The 17,198-nt window shown below is 33.2% G+C and overlaps 1 protein-coding gene and 1 pseudogene across 1 annotated transcript in view; one reads left to right on the forward strand and one right to left on the reverse strand.

Moving 5' to 3' along the window:
* Positions 1-5,065: 5,065 nt before the first annotated feature.
* LOC137922349 (U6atac minor spliceosomal RNA) lies at positions 5,066-5,186 on the reverse strand (annotated as a pseudogene).
* A 2,664-nt stretch (positions 5,187-7,850) lies between these two features.
* Positions 7,851-17,198, forward strand: part of LOC137919683 (adenylate cyclase type 6) — a 52,208-nt gene continuing 42,860 nt past the window's right edge. The window contains exons 1-7 of the mRNA XM_068762831.1: positions 7,851-7,874; positions 8,390-8,583; positions 9,338-9,510; positions 10,070-10,182; positions 11,551-11,579; positions 11,860-11,986; positions 12,543-12,734. Of these exons, the coding sequence (XP_068618932.1) occupies positions 7,851-7,874; positions 8,390-8,583; positions 9,338-9,510; positions 10,070-10,182; positions 11,551-11,579; positions 11,860-11,986; positions 12,543-12,734 (852 nt within the window). The remainder of the gene's footprint in view (positions 7,875-8,389; positions 8,584-9,337; positions 9,511-10,069; positions 10,183-11,550; positions 11,580-11,859; positions 11,987-12,542; positions 12,735-17,198) is intronic.

Here is a 17,198-nt window from a genome sequence, read left to right on the forward strand (position 1 = left end):
CTCTATGGAAGCAACGTTTCCACGCAAAATTTCGGTGAAAGGATTATCTGTCGCACTATATTTCGTCGAAGCAAAGATTAAATACGTTATCCGTCGGTAATCACATTGCCAACCCTTTCACTCACTTGTTACTTTTCGTAGTACAATGATAATTCGAGCCGTGTACAATGTTTTAATGACATATACGAATCAAGTTGCGTTTTATTATTGTGCATCTTGTATTCAAAATAGATCTTCGATATTCAATCTTTTAAAAAGACCGGAATAGAATTGTCATTATTTTAAAGTTGCAATGAAACACACGTCCTATATCTCATATATATTAATTGATTATAAATGTAAATGATTTAAAGGAGTGTACAGTAGCCGGCGATAAATATTGCACATCGACCTTTGGAAAGAGACAATCGGCTAATTTCGGTTTTGTAGAGCGCTATCTCTGTCGCACGACTGACAAAACGTCACATAGGTGGTGTGGGACAGTCTCTCTTCAAAGGTCGACGTGCAATATTTCGCCGGGTACTGTATATATTGGTATTGTCTAAAAATCAATGGCTTCATAAATAGTCAATAAAACAATATTATAATTAATAATTATTAACTAACTCTGTAGACTTGGCTTAGTCGCATTTAAATTGAAAAAATAAATTAATGCAACTTATTTCAGAGTGATTACTTTATACAGGATGATATATTGCGTAAGTTTTTAGATTTTTACATCTATAATCAGCCTCTATACGAAGCCAAGTAATTTTCTATTGAGTTGACGGCTGCGACCATGAGAATCTAAAAAATGTTTACCAAAAACTATAAAGAGTTACGTTATGAGCACAAGTCAAAGACCTTTTTCATTGATCCATAAGACTCGTCAATGACGATGAATGAATATAATTATTTCACCTATATTCAATCAAATGTTAATCGATAGAGAATGTCTTAGGCATTAAGTTAGTCGTTCTGAGCCTATAAAGACAGTGCAATTTAACACATGGCGGTTGATGAGATACCTTGATAATATTGACCATATAACAGTTGTTATAAATGAAGACCGCAATAAAATAACAATTTTGTTTGGGATCTTAAATATTCACAGTTCTTTAACAGTTTGACTTCGGCAGAATATAGCACCCAATGTTGAGGGAAATCGGTAGATCAGAAAAACGATTATCGTGTTATCTGGCAAAAGCTTATGCCTTGCAGTGGGTGATTAAATGAAGAATAAGAAGCAAAAATCACTGAAAAAATAATACGAAAACATAATTTAAACTATTTATCTGAAATTAATGAAAATTTTCAGGTTTTAAATCTCTGAACTAAGTTGTGTTTAGACCTGTAGATTCACTTCGAGTTTTATGACCATAGTAAATTTCACGAAATCACAACATTAAAAGTCCGACGAGGATATATATCTCAATTACATTTATTTCCCCTTGTACATAACTTCGCGAAAGGTCACTATATAATATTGTTACAAAACTATAAAATAAATTTATATTATTATTTGCTTAATTTAACATTACCTGCTTTAGAGGATTTCAGTTTAGATTTTTCTCATCAATATTAAGCAGTCCAAGGGAGTGTATAAAACACTTTATATAGTTATACTCAGTAATATATACCAGCATTTCATTCAAAAGGAAAAACAAATAATTTACATATATTTTTTGCGAAACCTTCTAGACCTCTGTTAAATATATTTAAATCACCTGCGTAGACTAAAATATATATGAGATTTCCACCTCATCACGATTTCTCTAGAACCATAACGATTAGTTACTTGAAATTTAGCATAAATAATTATTTTGTCAATTAAAAGCCAGCTAAAAACTAATTTTAAGAAATTCTACCCGGAAAAGAGTTTCATGACGCATTTATAGATGTATATAACTTGGTTAGAATGTTTACTGCGTGTTAATGATACCCAAAAATTAATTATGTGAAATTACTTCCACAAAATCAATCCATTCCGCGTAGCGAGCGGGGGACAGCTAGTATCTTTATTTATTAAGATAAAAATAATTAAATTTTTGACAGCTTATATTTATTACTGTTGTACTTTTTTTAAAACAGTGTTTCTAAAACTTTTCGTCATGCCCCACTTAAGCCTTTCAAAAATACGTCTCCATATGTAACATACATTATTTCAATATAAAGCCATGAGGTTAAACTAACGTGAAGTCCATTTTTGAATTGCTCCCCGTTAAAAATGGTCTTCCTTTGGGGCGTAGGCCCCATGTTAGGAAACACTGCTTTAAAGGCACAAGTGATAGTCCGCAAAGAGCCTAGTGCAGATTAGTTGATGTTGTATTATAATTCGTTCTCATATAAGCCAGTTTCTCTGCGATGCTTTGTATTATTTTATTAATACAGCGAGTGCCTCCCAAGAATTTAACTTGTGATCTAGAATCTTATAAGTTACACACTTAACCAAAAGGTAGCAATTATAAAAAAAAAGTGATAAGAAACAAAAAAATAGAATCTTACTAAAAAAACGACTTCCTCTGGGTAATTACACCAATGGTGATATTCTGTAATTCACACAATGTTCCACCCGAGAATTGAACATGCGAGTTCATATCTCGAAGTTTGTAACCAATGAGCTATCTATGTTATTATTTCTGTAACACTGTCATTTACTTTAATTACTATGTACAGAATATTATGATATAGATGTGAAGGGTTTAAATGGATGAATGTCTAGCATATTTTTCAAAAAATTCAAATAGCTTTGTTTTTACATAAGTTTCCAATTAACCTAATGTATAATACATTAGGTTAATTGGAAACTTATGTAAAAACTGTATGAATGATTGATTTTTGTACATAGTGTACCATACATCAATTTTCAGTAATAGAAAAAATCATACATATATACATGCACACACACACACACATATGTGTATATATATATATTACGTCTTGTAAGAAATATTCTTGGTCTTTTAAACGTTGAAACGAAATTAGCTTTGGTTAAAATAAATAATAAATAAAAATGCCATGCGGTTATTCGAAAGATTTTGAAAGTCACCTGTATATTATCTATGTACGAGTGGTCTTAGACAAGACTTCGTCCATCTATGTACGTGTTGACAATTTATTGTCTCATGTAATATTTAGAATTTTTTTAAAAATCGTACATGGCTCGTGGATGAATTAATCGCATTAAAGCCATCACGCCCACGATTTTTATCCGATATTGTTCGTTTTAAAAAAAAACTCTAAAACGCCAGGCAACCTGCGCGCGCTGCATATCTCTTACACCTATCCAAGGTATTTTATTCCAGACAGTATCGGTCCATCGAAGCGAGAAGTAGTTCTCTAACTATCGCGTAAAGTCAAATATTTATCCGTACTTTGAAAGTCTTTAATTGAATCATCTACTACTGCGCGGTGCAATGGAACAGGCAACCATATTTTGTTTTTTCAAGCGCAAGAAAACCATGGTAAGGAACTTTTAATTACTACTTAAACTTTTTATTTTTTTTATTTATTATCAATTTTAGACATAATGAAGATATTAGTTCGTGATTTTAAAACAGATTAAAGACAACCGCGTAGCTTGTCCAACGCGGAATCGAACCCGAGCTTCAAAAGACTCAAAAAGTCTCATAGAGCGAAACAATATAAAACTTTTTTATACTCTTATTTTTTTTCCAAAGTTAGTATATTTTTCAGATTAATATCTTTATTGTTGTTTTAAAGCTAATTCGCGAAGTTTTCAACTGTTATCGGTTACAAAGTTTTCAAATTTTTGGTATTCTCCAGTATCCAGATTATATAATTTTCGGGTGATAAAATTTTTAAATTTCGAATTTCGAAATAAAACTTTTTGCAAAAACTCATGTAGGCTTAATTAACGTAAAAAAATTACTTAGCTTTCATAATAATTTATTTTATTTTATTGGTAAATTATAGTCCATTAAACCACCGCCCGAACTTAATACTGACTTGAAAGATTTTAAAAACAGACCTATGTACAATGATTACAGGCAGTTTTTTTTTTCTTTTTATTAAGTCAAGTTCTTTTATCGAAAATATTCACATATTTTGAACGTAACGTTTCGTTTCGTTTCGCCGCTTGTAACTCGCACAAGACAAGCAATATATGTCAAAAACGTAGAATGTAAAGTTAATAAAATTTAAAATGGCGGATGACTTTTACGATTTGATAAAGAACTAAATGTACCAGTTTAGGCGTCGGTGTGTTACGCATCTAATTAAAAGTTTGAATAAAGTTTTGATACAACTGAACATAAACTGATATAAAAAAATTTAAAACCTGTTGATATACCTAATGATTATCCAAATTTCCAAGGTGATTTGATGTATTATTTTTGAATCTATCGAGTACAGACAGACACATATATTTTTAAATACATATTATAACCAAAAGTACTTAACAATTCTCTTTACATGTCTGTAAACAAATATTTTAAAAAACAGTTTTCGATTTATATTTTGTTCCGTTCAACATTAGCACACACTTTTATGAATGAATTTATACGAAAGTCGACGGGCAACTGTTGTTTTCCTTTCCTTCTTGTTAAATTAGATAAATAATTGCAGTGTCTTATAACACAAGCATTATTTACTTTATAGGCGACAATATTATAAACTGCTGATACCATAAGAATATCTTTATATTAGGGGGACCGGAAAGTAATGTAGTTTTTGTCGACATATTTTACAGAAAAACCAATTGATTTTTACAGCTCCGGTATTGATAATTTGTATACTAGATGGCAAAAGGTTGTTGATAACGAAGGTGAACATATTGTTTATTAGAAATGAAAAGTTGTTTAAAAATGTAGTCGTATGATTTTAACTTATGCAAGCGACATTACTTTCCGGTCCCCCTAATATTCTATAACTTAACTGAGAAAATCGTGTGCTATAAAAGTTTAACAATAATATAAAAAACTTGATTTGAACTTAATTCCAATATAAGCTAATAAACCTGTTATATAGAAGATACAAGTTGCTATAAACATTTGATCCAAATATAGTTAATATAACAGAATACGAAAAATAATAACTGAAAATTTTATAAAAATAATCACCATGTATAAACTTATTTAAATCACAAAGCATAATATTTAGCCATATTTTACCATATAGTGGTATACCATTCTGTATTCCATCCTTGTCAAAGGGTGTGCTAACCAACCTCTCCTTTCAATAGACATGAAAGAAAGATCTTTTTAAACTAAAATTTGGTTAGTGAAACAGACATGACTACACGAAAATTTGCCAGAAGTAGATATTGATTTAACCAGGACAATGCATTAATATAAAAAAATAACTAAATGGTCACTGAACATCGCAAAAACGAGGCATCTTATTACGGCTAATTACTACTCTAAAGTAAATATTTAATTTCTTTCAACTTTTCACGTATAAAACAGAAGAAGCTTATTTTGTAATCTTTACTAATTACCGAGATAGGTTTGAATAATCGGATTTATCTTCTGTAGATTTAGCGATTCGAATTTTAAAAAAGATGTTTAGAAATAAATAGGTTTAAATTGTGTTCATAATTCCTATGCTTTTTATTAAATTTATATACCACAGACATTAGCGCCTTTGCCTTTATTTTTACAATAACAGTTTAATTATTTTTTAAACTACTTATTTTTCGCACTTTTAAATTTCTTATTTTAGTTTTTTTTATTTAGTGGTGTGTAGTCGTTTGTTTTTTTTTACATCCTAGAAATAGCCAGTATTTAACATTCACAGTTCTTTCGAATACTTACTCATCCCTACTCCTTATTGCCATCCTCAGGTTGCACGTAAGTATCCGAGCGGTGGTTGCAGGTTTCGACATATAAATGAATCTTGCGATCATGTTTTATCTCATCAGGATTTTATATTAAAGACACAAAAGTAACTATTTCTGTTTCTAAGCTATATAAAGAATATTTTATTCTGTGATCTTTAGAAATAGGTTGCCAGATAAATTATAATTTTTTTATTTCATAAAAGACAACGTAAAAATAGTTCTACATTTTCTTTTATGTTGTAATTGAATATTTTATTTCTAAATTATAATTTTAGATACGTTCGCAAATATTTATCTATTTCTTGCTGAAATTTTATATCTCTGTCGATATTTTTATATTTCTTAATAATTAATTACAATTTAAAAATCGAATAGCCAATGCAATTATGTTGTAATCAATAGCACTCGAACCTTTAAAGCGAAGAAACCGCAACTTAATGAACGAGAAGGAAACTTAAATTATCTCGCAACTTATGTTGGACCTGTTAAAAGGTATAAGCAACTTATGTTGTCCACCTCAATAGCAATTTGTTGAAGCTCAACAACTCGTTTACGACAATTTTCCAACCGAATACACTTGTTTGTATTGGCGACTTGAACGCTCGATGTTCCAATGCAATATTTTTAACTTTAAAACTGAGTATTTATAGATTACTTTTATCGTTTATGAATCAGTTATACTAATATATTTTATCGATCATAAGTGTAAAAGACTTTAAAGGGAGAAAACATATAGTTTAGACCAGCTTGCACGTAAATTTCTATCTAGATAAGTAATCAATCTGAAATATATCACATTAATTAATCATTTCTATTGAAATGCAACGGACAATAGATTCTGGTTGTATAAAGTCTGGAAGTACAGATAGTAAACAATAATTGATTTTAATACTTAATTTCCGATTTTTTAAAACACCATTACGTTATTCTTTATTTCTTAAACCATAGATTTCGGATAGGCTCTATGATACATTAATTTACTTCGTATGCGCTTTTAATTTTATATTCACCCTATAAAACACTTTTACACCTGTTACTAATCAACCTGGAAACACGGATAATAACATAACACAAGCTTTTTATTGTAAAGTTAATCAAATCATTTTCTTTCTAATTTTAAAACTTTGTATTATATCACTCTGTGTTTGTCACTAATCGGTGTAACATAACTCCTAAAGATGCCCCGTGGAGGGATGAAACATGTGTTGAGTGATTTAGCGGTGGTAGTTGTGTAATTCGCATTGTTTGCCGCATGCGCATTTATCAGCGGGCTGGCCGGCGGTGCACTTGTACGACTACTACTGCATGTCCGGAAGTGGCTAAATATTGGTCCTTTTCTTACTTAGGATGGACTTCCGCAAAATAACGCACGATTCCATTAAATATTATAAAAAAATAGAAAATAAAGCCAAGGGTAAAATTTTCCGAAATCTTAAATCAGTACATTTCAGTATAAATTAATTTTATTTAAATTGTGACGATAATCTTATTTATCTCCGTTGACTTACTCGTACAACGGGTAGAAGTGTTTTAAGTAAATTCGGAATTGTGAAAAATACCACAAGTAATTTTACTTTAGTACAGGTGAACCTAATAAAGAAAATTAGGGAAGACAAGACTTCACTGTTTTTCTTTCGATTTTAATATATTTTTAATCTCAACACTATACTATTAACTTTATTCACGTATATTCACGGAATCTTCCGGATGTTCAAGATGTCTCTGGGGAATAGAGTTATGTGGGATTCTCACTAAACCTTATCCGTTATCGTTAGCGTAATCAGGAACTTTTTATTATCTGCACTGCCCCTTGAGCTGTGCTATTTTTGATAACTCGTCCAGGGGTATCCGTTCTTCACGTACTATTACGAGTGTCCGAGAAAACATCGATTCGTCGTTCGCCTGAGAGACGTTTAAGTTAGCAGGAGATTAGGACTTTCAGCTAAATATCAAATGAAAGTAATCGAAACAGTTCATCGAATTAGCCAGTTAAAGTGGCAGACCGCAGCCGTGTAGTGCCCAAAATAGATGGCTACTAGTAATAGTAATAGGACGTCTACCCACTATGTGAATGCAAGCTGAATTCAAGCTGAAAGTAAGTTGAATGCAAGCTGAATGAAAGCTGGATACTAGCTGTTCCTAACTATTCCTATTAGAAATATTTAGGAAGTCCTATGTCCAGCTGTGAACGTCATTTGTTTGAATTGAAAATAATTATTTAATGGAATCAGACCTAACTCCAGAAGATGCCCCATGGAGGGGTGAAACACGTGTTGAGTGATTTGGCGATGGCGGTTGTGTGATTCGCATTGTTTGCCGCATGCGGATTTATCATCGGGCTGGCGGGCGGTGCATTTCATTGCACGACTACCACTGCATGTGCGGAAGTGGCTAAATGTTGAAAATAATTAATCATTTTCCGCAAATGACAAAGAGAAACATCGCCAGGGAAACGTGTCTTAGTGGCCAAAATTCTAAAGTTATTTGATTTCTACAGATTAGTAATAATGATAAACGAGCGATGAATTAATTTCTTTAAACGTTTTACATCTATATTCATATGTACAAGCAAAATTACAGATTAATAAATATTTTCTCGTTTGTTCACAGGTCGAGATGTTGTACCAGCGTTACTTCCTGCGCATGAACCAGACCAACATGACCCACCTGCTCGGTCTGCTACTCGCAGTTACTCTGGCGCTAATGTTCGTGCAGGTACAGCCTCTGCTGTTCACCCAGAACTTTCTGAACACCTACCTAACGCCACCAAATTCGACCATGATCTTCGATCCCGACTTCTACCAGTAAGTATTATTGGAAATGTAACATATTTAGTAATGTAATACTTTCTGTCTTATTGGACTCTTCCGGTATTTTTCCACGACACATACAATCCTTTGAATACATGAAACTTAAACAAGCATCGATAGTATTGGAAGTTTTACGATAGTAGTAACAGATCGTATCGAAGTTAGACGGAAACTATTGAATAGCCTTTGAAACCACAGACTCAGTTACTCCATAAAGGATCCTTAGCAACCAAAAAAATTAAAGACTGCTTAATCAGTTTAAATTAAGAATTCAACCGTCAGGACTGAGATTCTGTAAGACCTCAGAGCTTAGTTGCTATGAAGACTTCTAAGTTAAATATAATTGTTTCAGTTGTAAAACGTCTGCATGACATAGACTTCACCCTTAGATATCTAATATGACCGGTTGAAAGCGGTCCAACTCAAGCGTCTTCCTGCGATCTTAATATAACGTTTCTCCATCTCATTGATGGACATCTTACGCTGCGTCGATTCGCTGATCTACACTCAGGAATATTGGGTTCGCTATGTGACCTGCTCTTTGCGACATAGCTTGCCCATTCATAATTCAGGGTAACGAAGAATGTCTACCTTGTGGGAGGACTTTCTATGCTGCTGATACCGATTCCACGGTCTTCATTAAAGAACCTTATGTCCCCGTGATAATGCTAACCTAATTATATTATTATTCTATTCAGGAAAAAAAGTTTCTGAGATACGAAAAAGAATTTTTATTTTGTTGCAACAGACGATTTGAAAATACAACCGTTTATCCGAACACGACCGCCACTACGGAGAATTACATGGAAGCTGTTATCAGAAATGGCACCTTTCACCTGAAGCGGCTCTATTACTCGAGGGAACGCATCGCTCACACCATCAACCTAGTAATTCTCGGAATTTCGGCCCTCGTTTACGCCTGTAAGTTTCTAAACTTTAATCGTTGTAATCCCGACATGTAGGATACACGAAATTCAGCCACCTCAGTTACTTGAGCAAACAAGATTTTATACGCTGTTCAAATTAATTTCAATATATTCTCACAGCTCCTGTGAAATAGTTGTTACACCCAAACTTTGTCCGCGTCAACGGAACACTAACTTAATATTTGCGGTATCATATCCCGTGTTATACTAGTTGTCCGTCATCTGCTTTGCGAACTCAACGAAGACCCATATAACCCTATTGCGGGTAGAGTTTCGTAAAATCCGTTCTTAGCTGATCTGATGTTTCTACGCCTTTTAGTTCTTTAGATATGTGTAGAAATCTCTTGGTGTGTTGTTCATTTTCAAAATAATCTCGGCCAGTTTTGTCTATTTCAACTAGATTTTTAACAAAACCCATTGAAGATTGAATTTCGTAGAATAAAATTCCAGATAATAATAATAAGTCAGTACATTAGTAGACCTCTCTTGTAACATATAGATAGATTAAAGCTTATATTTTCCCTATATTTTAAGAATATGTTTATAATAAATAGGCCTGCTGGGATGTCTGAGCCGACCTGCCATGAACGAGATATATCTCCTCACCGTCTCCTACGTCGTACTGTTGACCTTCTTCATGATTGAAATCGCTTTGACCGGAACCTCCGTCTACAGGTAAACTTATTTGCCAAGTACATATTACATGCTTAGTATAGTTGAATGATGAGGTAATTTTTGTTTTGAAATTACTGTACAGGATGATGAATTATAGATGTAAAAGTTTTAAGGAGGTGAATAGTTCATTTGCTGCCAAATATTATAAAGCACCGCATCAAAGAATCAAAATATTTAGAAATAATAAATAACGTAACACGAAAAAAATTTTAATTAATTATGTTTTATTATCTGTATTTTAGAATATGTAGAACTCTACTAAAAGCCATGCGCCTGTCGCTTTCCAATAATAAAGGTAAAATAATATAATATAAAATAGTAACTAAGTAATCGCTTATACAGGGTGATCAAAAATACGTATAAAAGCTTTTAAGTTCGTTGCTGACAAACTAGCTATACACTCATCCCTTTAAATCTTTTACATCTATATCCAAATCATTTTGCATCTTAATTTTTTTTCATAAATTTAAAAATAAATTCACGTTTCATAATTTCTCTTGAAACTACGCCTACTTAAGTAAAATTCGTTTCGCTAACTTCGGATATCAAAAGAAGCCGCTAAAGTTTTTCTGAACATTCAAAGACCAAACGAATTGGACTTTAAAGTCCAGGTTGTTGTTACATTTTTTCGGCTTTCAGTTGGAGAGTTATTTCGATAACGTTAGAAAAACGGAAGTTGAGACATTTTTATACCGTTTTTATAGCGATAATTTTAAATCAAGCGTTTTATATAAGTAAATATGATTGTATATATACTTCGACCACACGCTACTCGTCTTCTTGTTTACAAGCTTTAATAATAGTTTCTTATAGCTATTATATCTATATGCTAGTCTTTCTGTGACATTTAAAATAATATTCAATTAATTTAAATCATGCAAAATTTTTTATAATTTTCATCAACTTTTTTATGCCCTATATTTGTCAGTGTCGACAGAATTTTATTCGCATAACTGCGTACAATTCTGACAGTATGAACACAGAAGAAAACAGAACTAACATGTAGCGATAAAAGTTTGAAGAAACTTAAACTAGAACTCTTTAAGTAATCTTTAATTCGAAGTTAGAACAGTTTCTTTATCTCAAGAAGTATGATGCATTCAAAGGCTACACTGTCCTAACAGACACGCAGTCGAACACGTGGCTTCTCTTATTGTCGCGACGACAATAAGAGAAGCCACGTACACTGCACATCATCATTGTCGAATTCAATAACCAACCAATCTCGTCGGAAATGATATCTGATCGTAAATCACATGGGAAGCAAACACCAGTTCATACTAGAAGCATCGCTAGAGTTTCTTCCGCCATTTTTCCCACGCTCTTCCAATTGGTAGTCACGATTTTAGCTAAGAAATAGCAACAGACCAAGAAGTTCAACCCTCTCGGGCGCCCTTATTTCGGAATATTTAGCAGATATATATTATCGGTAAGTAACCGCCCAAGCCGAGATGTCCTAGTACGTCCACCAAAGCAATCGAAGAGTCTAGCGACCTGAGCAGAGATTTCTCCGGGAGCCCCCGAACTTCGTTACTTCAAAAGAGGTCTTAGGTTAAGGACCCTCTGCAAATGTCATATCAGCGACAGTCCGATCCAAAAAAAGAGTAAACATGTTTATGTAATAAAAGATCATTAATCATTCGTGCAATTATAGGTCCTTGAATGTGAGCTCTGGTGACTGTGCTCTCTTCATCTACATCACCTATGCTACGCTTCCCGTACGTCTGCATGAAGCAACCTTCGGCGGATTCTGCCTTGCCGCTATCAACCTCGGCGCCCAGGTCATACTGAGAAAGGCTACCGACGCTCAGGTATAAATCCATTAAAGTCATCAAAACCTCCACATTACTATGTAATAATTAAATAGAATCAGTTCTAGTAAAGACAAGTCCGTTTTAATATAATTTTTCAAATTAAAAATTGTTAAACAAATTGTGTATCTAACTGCCGAAATTACTCTAGACTGCTGCATAGACCACCCGAAAAATAATAATAAATATTCGTGACTTGAAAATTAAAAAAAGAAACGGTATAATCAATGGACAATTTTTAAAATAGAAAGATAAAACATGATGTAGTAAAGTTTAGTTAAATGATTTGTATATAGAATTTCATTGAAGTTAAAAAATAACTTCGAGTTTAAAAAAAATAGTTCTCTACAAGTCTGATCACTCAGTCAGATTTAAGATCACAAGGGAACCTTCAAGTGATGAATTTTTTAAGCAGTTCACGCCAGAGAGATTTTATTAAAGTAATTTCTTGCTAACATTTTTATTTTATTACGCGTTCATTGTTCACCGCATATGAAAGATCGTGATAAAAATGGAGAAGAATCAACATCATTGATGTCAGCCAAAAGATTTTTATAGGCTAATGCTCAAACATTCTCGGCAGATCTTTTGCAACCTGATCACCTTGGTGGCAAGCAACATTGCTGGCATTATGACTCATCACCCCCGCGAAACCGCCCAGCGCCGTGCCTTCCTCGAGACCCGTGACTGCGTAGAAGCCCGTCTTGTCACACAACGCGAGAACCAACAACAGGTAAATATCTAAGTAAATTATAACGTGTTATACTAAGAGTCACGCTAGCTAGTACGATAGTTGCGCCATCTACTTTAGATTACAGAATAAAATCTTAAGAGGATTGAAAGTAATGTTATTTCTGTCGACATATTTTACAGAAAAACCGATTGATTTTTACAGCTTTAATCTAAAAATTTGTATACTAGTTGTTGATAACGAACGCAAATATATTGTTGATTAAAAATAAAAGACTTGTTAAAAAATTAGTAGTGTGAATTTAACTTAATAACGAGACATTACTTTCTGGTCCCTCTAATATATCGTTAAAAAAGGTATATTTTAGAAATAGAAATTTTTAAGTCATGTAACGTCCACTTATACGTAAGGAGAGGTGTGAATTTTTAATAGACAATTACAACAGACACTGTGGTATTTACTTGATGATAATGAGTTATGAGACATGTATTTAAAGTATTTTACATCAAAGGTATGCCTTATTGGCTACGACTTTACGGTCCACCGGTACTGTAAGATTCGCACAGAACACGAATCAAAATAAAATATATCGTCCCTTAATAAGAAAGTTTATGACCAACTCTATCTGTAATAATATGTATACTAGAAAGTTTTTTTTTAAACTTTAAAAACAATGTAAAGCATTTTATATCCAACATCGTAAAAATTAGAAATGTTAGTTTTAACAAAGGTTGAAGAAAGTTTAAACGAAAATTGCCAGTTGCAAGAAAAAAATTCAACACTAGCAACGTGTATATAAATTATAGGGACTCATGTTACCTTTGTCTTTTCATTTTAATTAACCTGAGAAAAACCGCTCGATTCGATTTTATTTTGTTCTATTGTTACCCAACACGTAACGGCTGGAAAGGTTTCGAGCGCTTACCAATTATCCACCCGTACAGTGTCCATTAAAATGACCGGAGAGCACGTCGTATACACATGGCAAGACTTTATTTATAACAGTGACTTGATAATAGTCATCGTCATTTCTTATTTAGAATGTCCTCGAAAGGACAAAGGTTTCTTCTATAGATATATTCCTCATTATTCCTAAAACCTTAGTAAATCCGCTTGTCCACTTTGCTGACGTTCTACGTTGCGCTTGTCCCCGCTGGTGGTCCCCGCTGTTGGGGACCTCTCGTTCCCCTATCTCGTGTGGGACAGGGACTTTTTAATTCTAGTAATTTATTCATAATTTTTTTTATTATTATCATTCTTCTCTTTCATATATCATCTTATCTGTCGTACTGTTTCTTTCATTCTACAATTTTCCCAGTCTTTCTCTTTCATTCCATTAGCCATACATTCATCCTCAACCACTACATTCTAGGTTTCCTTACTATTTTATTTTGCAACATTATTTATTGTTCAAATATTTAACACGTATTATTCCTTTTATTTCTATATTTTAATGTTCGTTTTATTTTTACTTATTGCATTTATTACCACCTTCCTGCAGTAGCTGAGGAAGCATTCTCTCTCCCCTTCGTCTTGCATGATGGCCGAGATATTCCTTTCCTGTATCTTTTTGCCCATCCGGCATTCGGAATCTGCGCGCAGTATTCCGAACGCCGGACAGTGGGCCACAAGGTGGACCACGGTCTGTCTACGTTGCGCTTGTCGTTTCATGGTTCAGAATCCTAAGGGCCCAACAGTCTTTTCGGACCACTTTGCGGTCTACTCATTAACTCTAGAACTTGCCAATCAACTGTTGGCAATCTTTACTTTAATTCGTTTAAGAGTCTTTTAAATCCATAGGAATTCCGACTGTAGCTCTCCTTGATCTCCCCCATAGATGACAGTGACTTCATTATCATATCAGCTTATAACCGCCCCGTGCAAGCCAAAGTCTTTTAGCCGAAGATTTCTACATAACCAGTGGCAGTGACATTAAATTGCCAATTGATAGTTAACATTTAACGGAATGAGTTATGGTGATCCATTCACTAACTCCTCCCCCAACATTTTTTCTTTCCACTGCCCTTATAATTGACTTGTCATTTATGATTACGCCCTGATAGCAGTATCTAAAAGCAGCTCCAAGATTTAAACTGAGCAACACATTCGGCTATTCGTTTATATTTTTTGTAGCTGTACCGGTAGATTGTTCTGCCGGAAATTAGTTTTATATTTTGTTACGATAAGATAGTTCCACAGTGTAATTAAAAAAATTATAAAAATAAAATTGATGAAGTTATAATATTCATCGTGATATACAATAGACACCAACTGTTGGGCATAGGCCACTCCCAAAGATCACCTCGACCACTGATATAGCGCTGCCCGCACCTGACCGTTCCTACGTCGTCGGTCTACCTGTTGGACCGCTCACCCACGCTCGTGGAGAATCTGTCAGTATGAACGAACATCAGACGACATGACGATCACTATTTTACCGCTTTAGTCTGAAAATTTGTATACTAGATGGCAAAAGGTTGTTGATAACAAAGGCGAACATATTGTTGATTAGAAATAAAAAAACTTGTTAAAAAATTAGCAATGTGAATTTAACTTAAGAACGCGACATTACTTTCCGGTCCCTCTAATATATCATTAGAAAACCGGTATATTTTAGAAATAGAAATTTTTAAGTCATCTAACGTCCACTTATACGTAAGGAGAGATGTTAATTTTTAATAGACAATTAGAACAGACACTGTGGTATTTACTTGATGATAATGAGTTATTAGACATGTATTTAAAGTACTTTACATCAAAGGTATGCCTTATTGGCTGTGACTTCACGGTCCACCGGTTCTGCGAGCTACGTCGGTGACATTGGTTTTCCTGCGGATTTCCCCATCTCAGATTCGTAAATAAAATTTGAAAAGGAAGTAGTCATTTTCATACATATAACATTTAATCATCCAAACATATATATTTACATGACTATTTTTTATCAGCAAGCAAATAATATCGACATGGTCATACTTCACGAAGTTGAAATAATGCGTTGCTACGAATTTAGGAGTCACTTAAAAACTCTCGTAGCATATAGGAGGACATTCCTCGCTCATCGCTTGAACACGTGATCATGCATACCCGAAGCTATTTTATTTTTTTCCTTTGTCACACTCCCGATAATAACGAAGGTGTACGGGACTCCACAGATAATGAACAATTCATTTTTTGTAAAAATTTTCCGCTGTTTCACTTTTATTTGTAAAAATATAATAACCGTTTTAATATACGTATATAAGAGCTTTTATCTTTTCCTTCTATACAATTAAAAATTAGAAATTCATTATATCACTAAAAGGGAGATTGGTGTGAAAGTTTTAGAACACTTTGATTTTTTTATATTGTTTCGTCTGTATTTATTTATCATTTTTTATTAGTCATATTGTTTATATGATTACCCGTGACTAAAATTACAACTGTGCCTGTAATTTTAATGTAATTTGATTTTGCATATAATATTGTACATTGTATTTGCAATCCAAATTAAAAAAAAATTAAAGGTGTGAATATTATGTATGGATATTAGGTTATATTTTTAATTAAATTTGCATATTATGTTATACAGGGGATCTGAAAGTAATGTCGCTTTCTTAAGTTAAAATCGCACGACTACATTTTTTACAAGTTTTTTTCTAATCAACAACATATTTACCTTCGTTATCAATAATCTTTTGCCATCTAATACGCAAATTTTCAATGCCGGAGCGGTAAAAATCATGACAGATTTTTGTTAAATATATCGACAGAAATGATATTACTTTCTAGGCTCCCTAATATAATATTATATTACATTTATAATTTATATTCATAAGTTAAAACCGTAAGCTGTTTTCAACGAAAGCCGCTTCAAGTTTTTAATCCCAGTGAATAAAATAAAAATGTTCCCCCTTTTCAACGAGCGATCAAGATATACTCGTAAGCTTTTATCATTTTTTCAGAAATTTTTAGGGCCGAAAGGTTCTCTTCTTTGTCGAAGTCTAAGCGGAAGCCGTTCAGGCTGTTACAGCTTATTCGTATTGTGAGTTGTGAATTTCAAATGTAAGAAACTCCATTGACACTACACTTTTACTTAATAGATTAAACTCACAGAAAATATGCTGCTTTCTTTTAAAATACACACTCGTTAAACTGTGTTCCTTCTTTACTGTCGCCCGCTTTTAAATGATGTGGGGAACACCATCCACCACCACTTTTTTCAAAATTATTCTATTTCATTCACTTGCACAAGTACCGTCACAGAACCACTTAATTTTATTCATTGCCAAAACAAATGAAATTTTTGATATATTTTCTCCGATTACCTTTATCTTACATAACTATGAAATTCTAATCCAACTCATACAACTTATTCTACGTTTCGACGTTCATTTGAAATTCAAAACAGCTTTGAGCTCAAAATACAAATCCTCGTATCTACACTCGTCTGGAATTTGTTTAACGCCATTGTGGAATGTGGTATCCGAGCAATGGAAGACGGTTTTTTTTTATTTTCATTGCGAACAT

This window comes from Battus philenor, unplaced genomic scaffold (assembly GCF_028537555.1).
Source record: "Battus philenor isolate CCGP_79_NKW_IND1 unplaced genomic scaffold, ilBatPhil1.0.hap1 SCAF_1, whole genome shotgun sequence".
NCBI classification, from domain to species: domain Eukaryota; kingdom Metazoa; phylum Arthropoda; class Insecta; order Lepidoptera; family Papilionidae; genus Battus; species Battus philenor.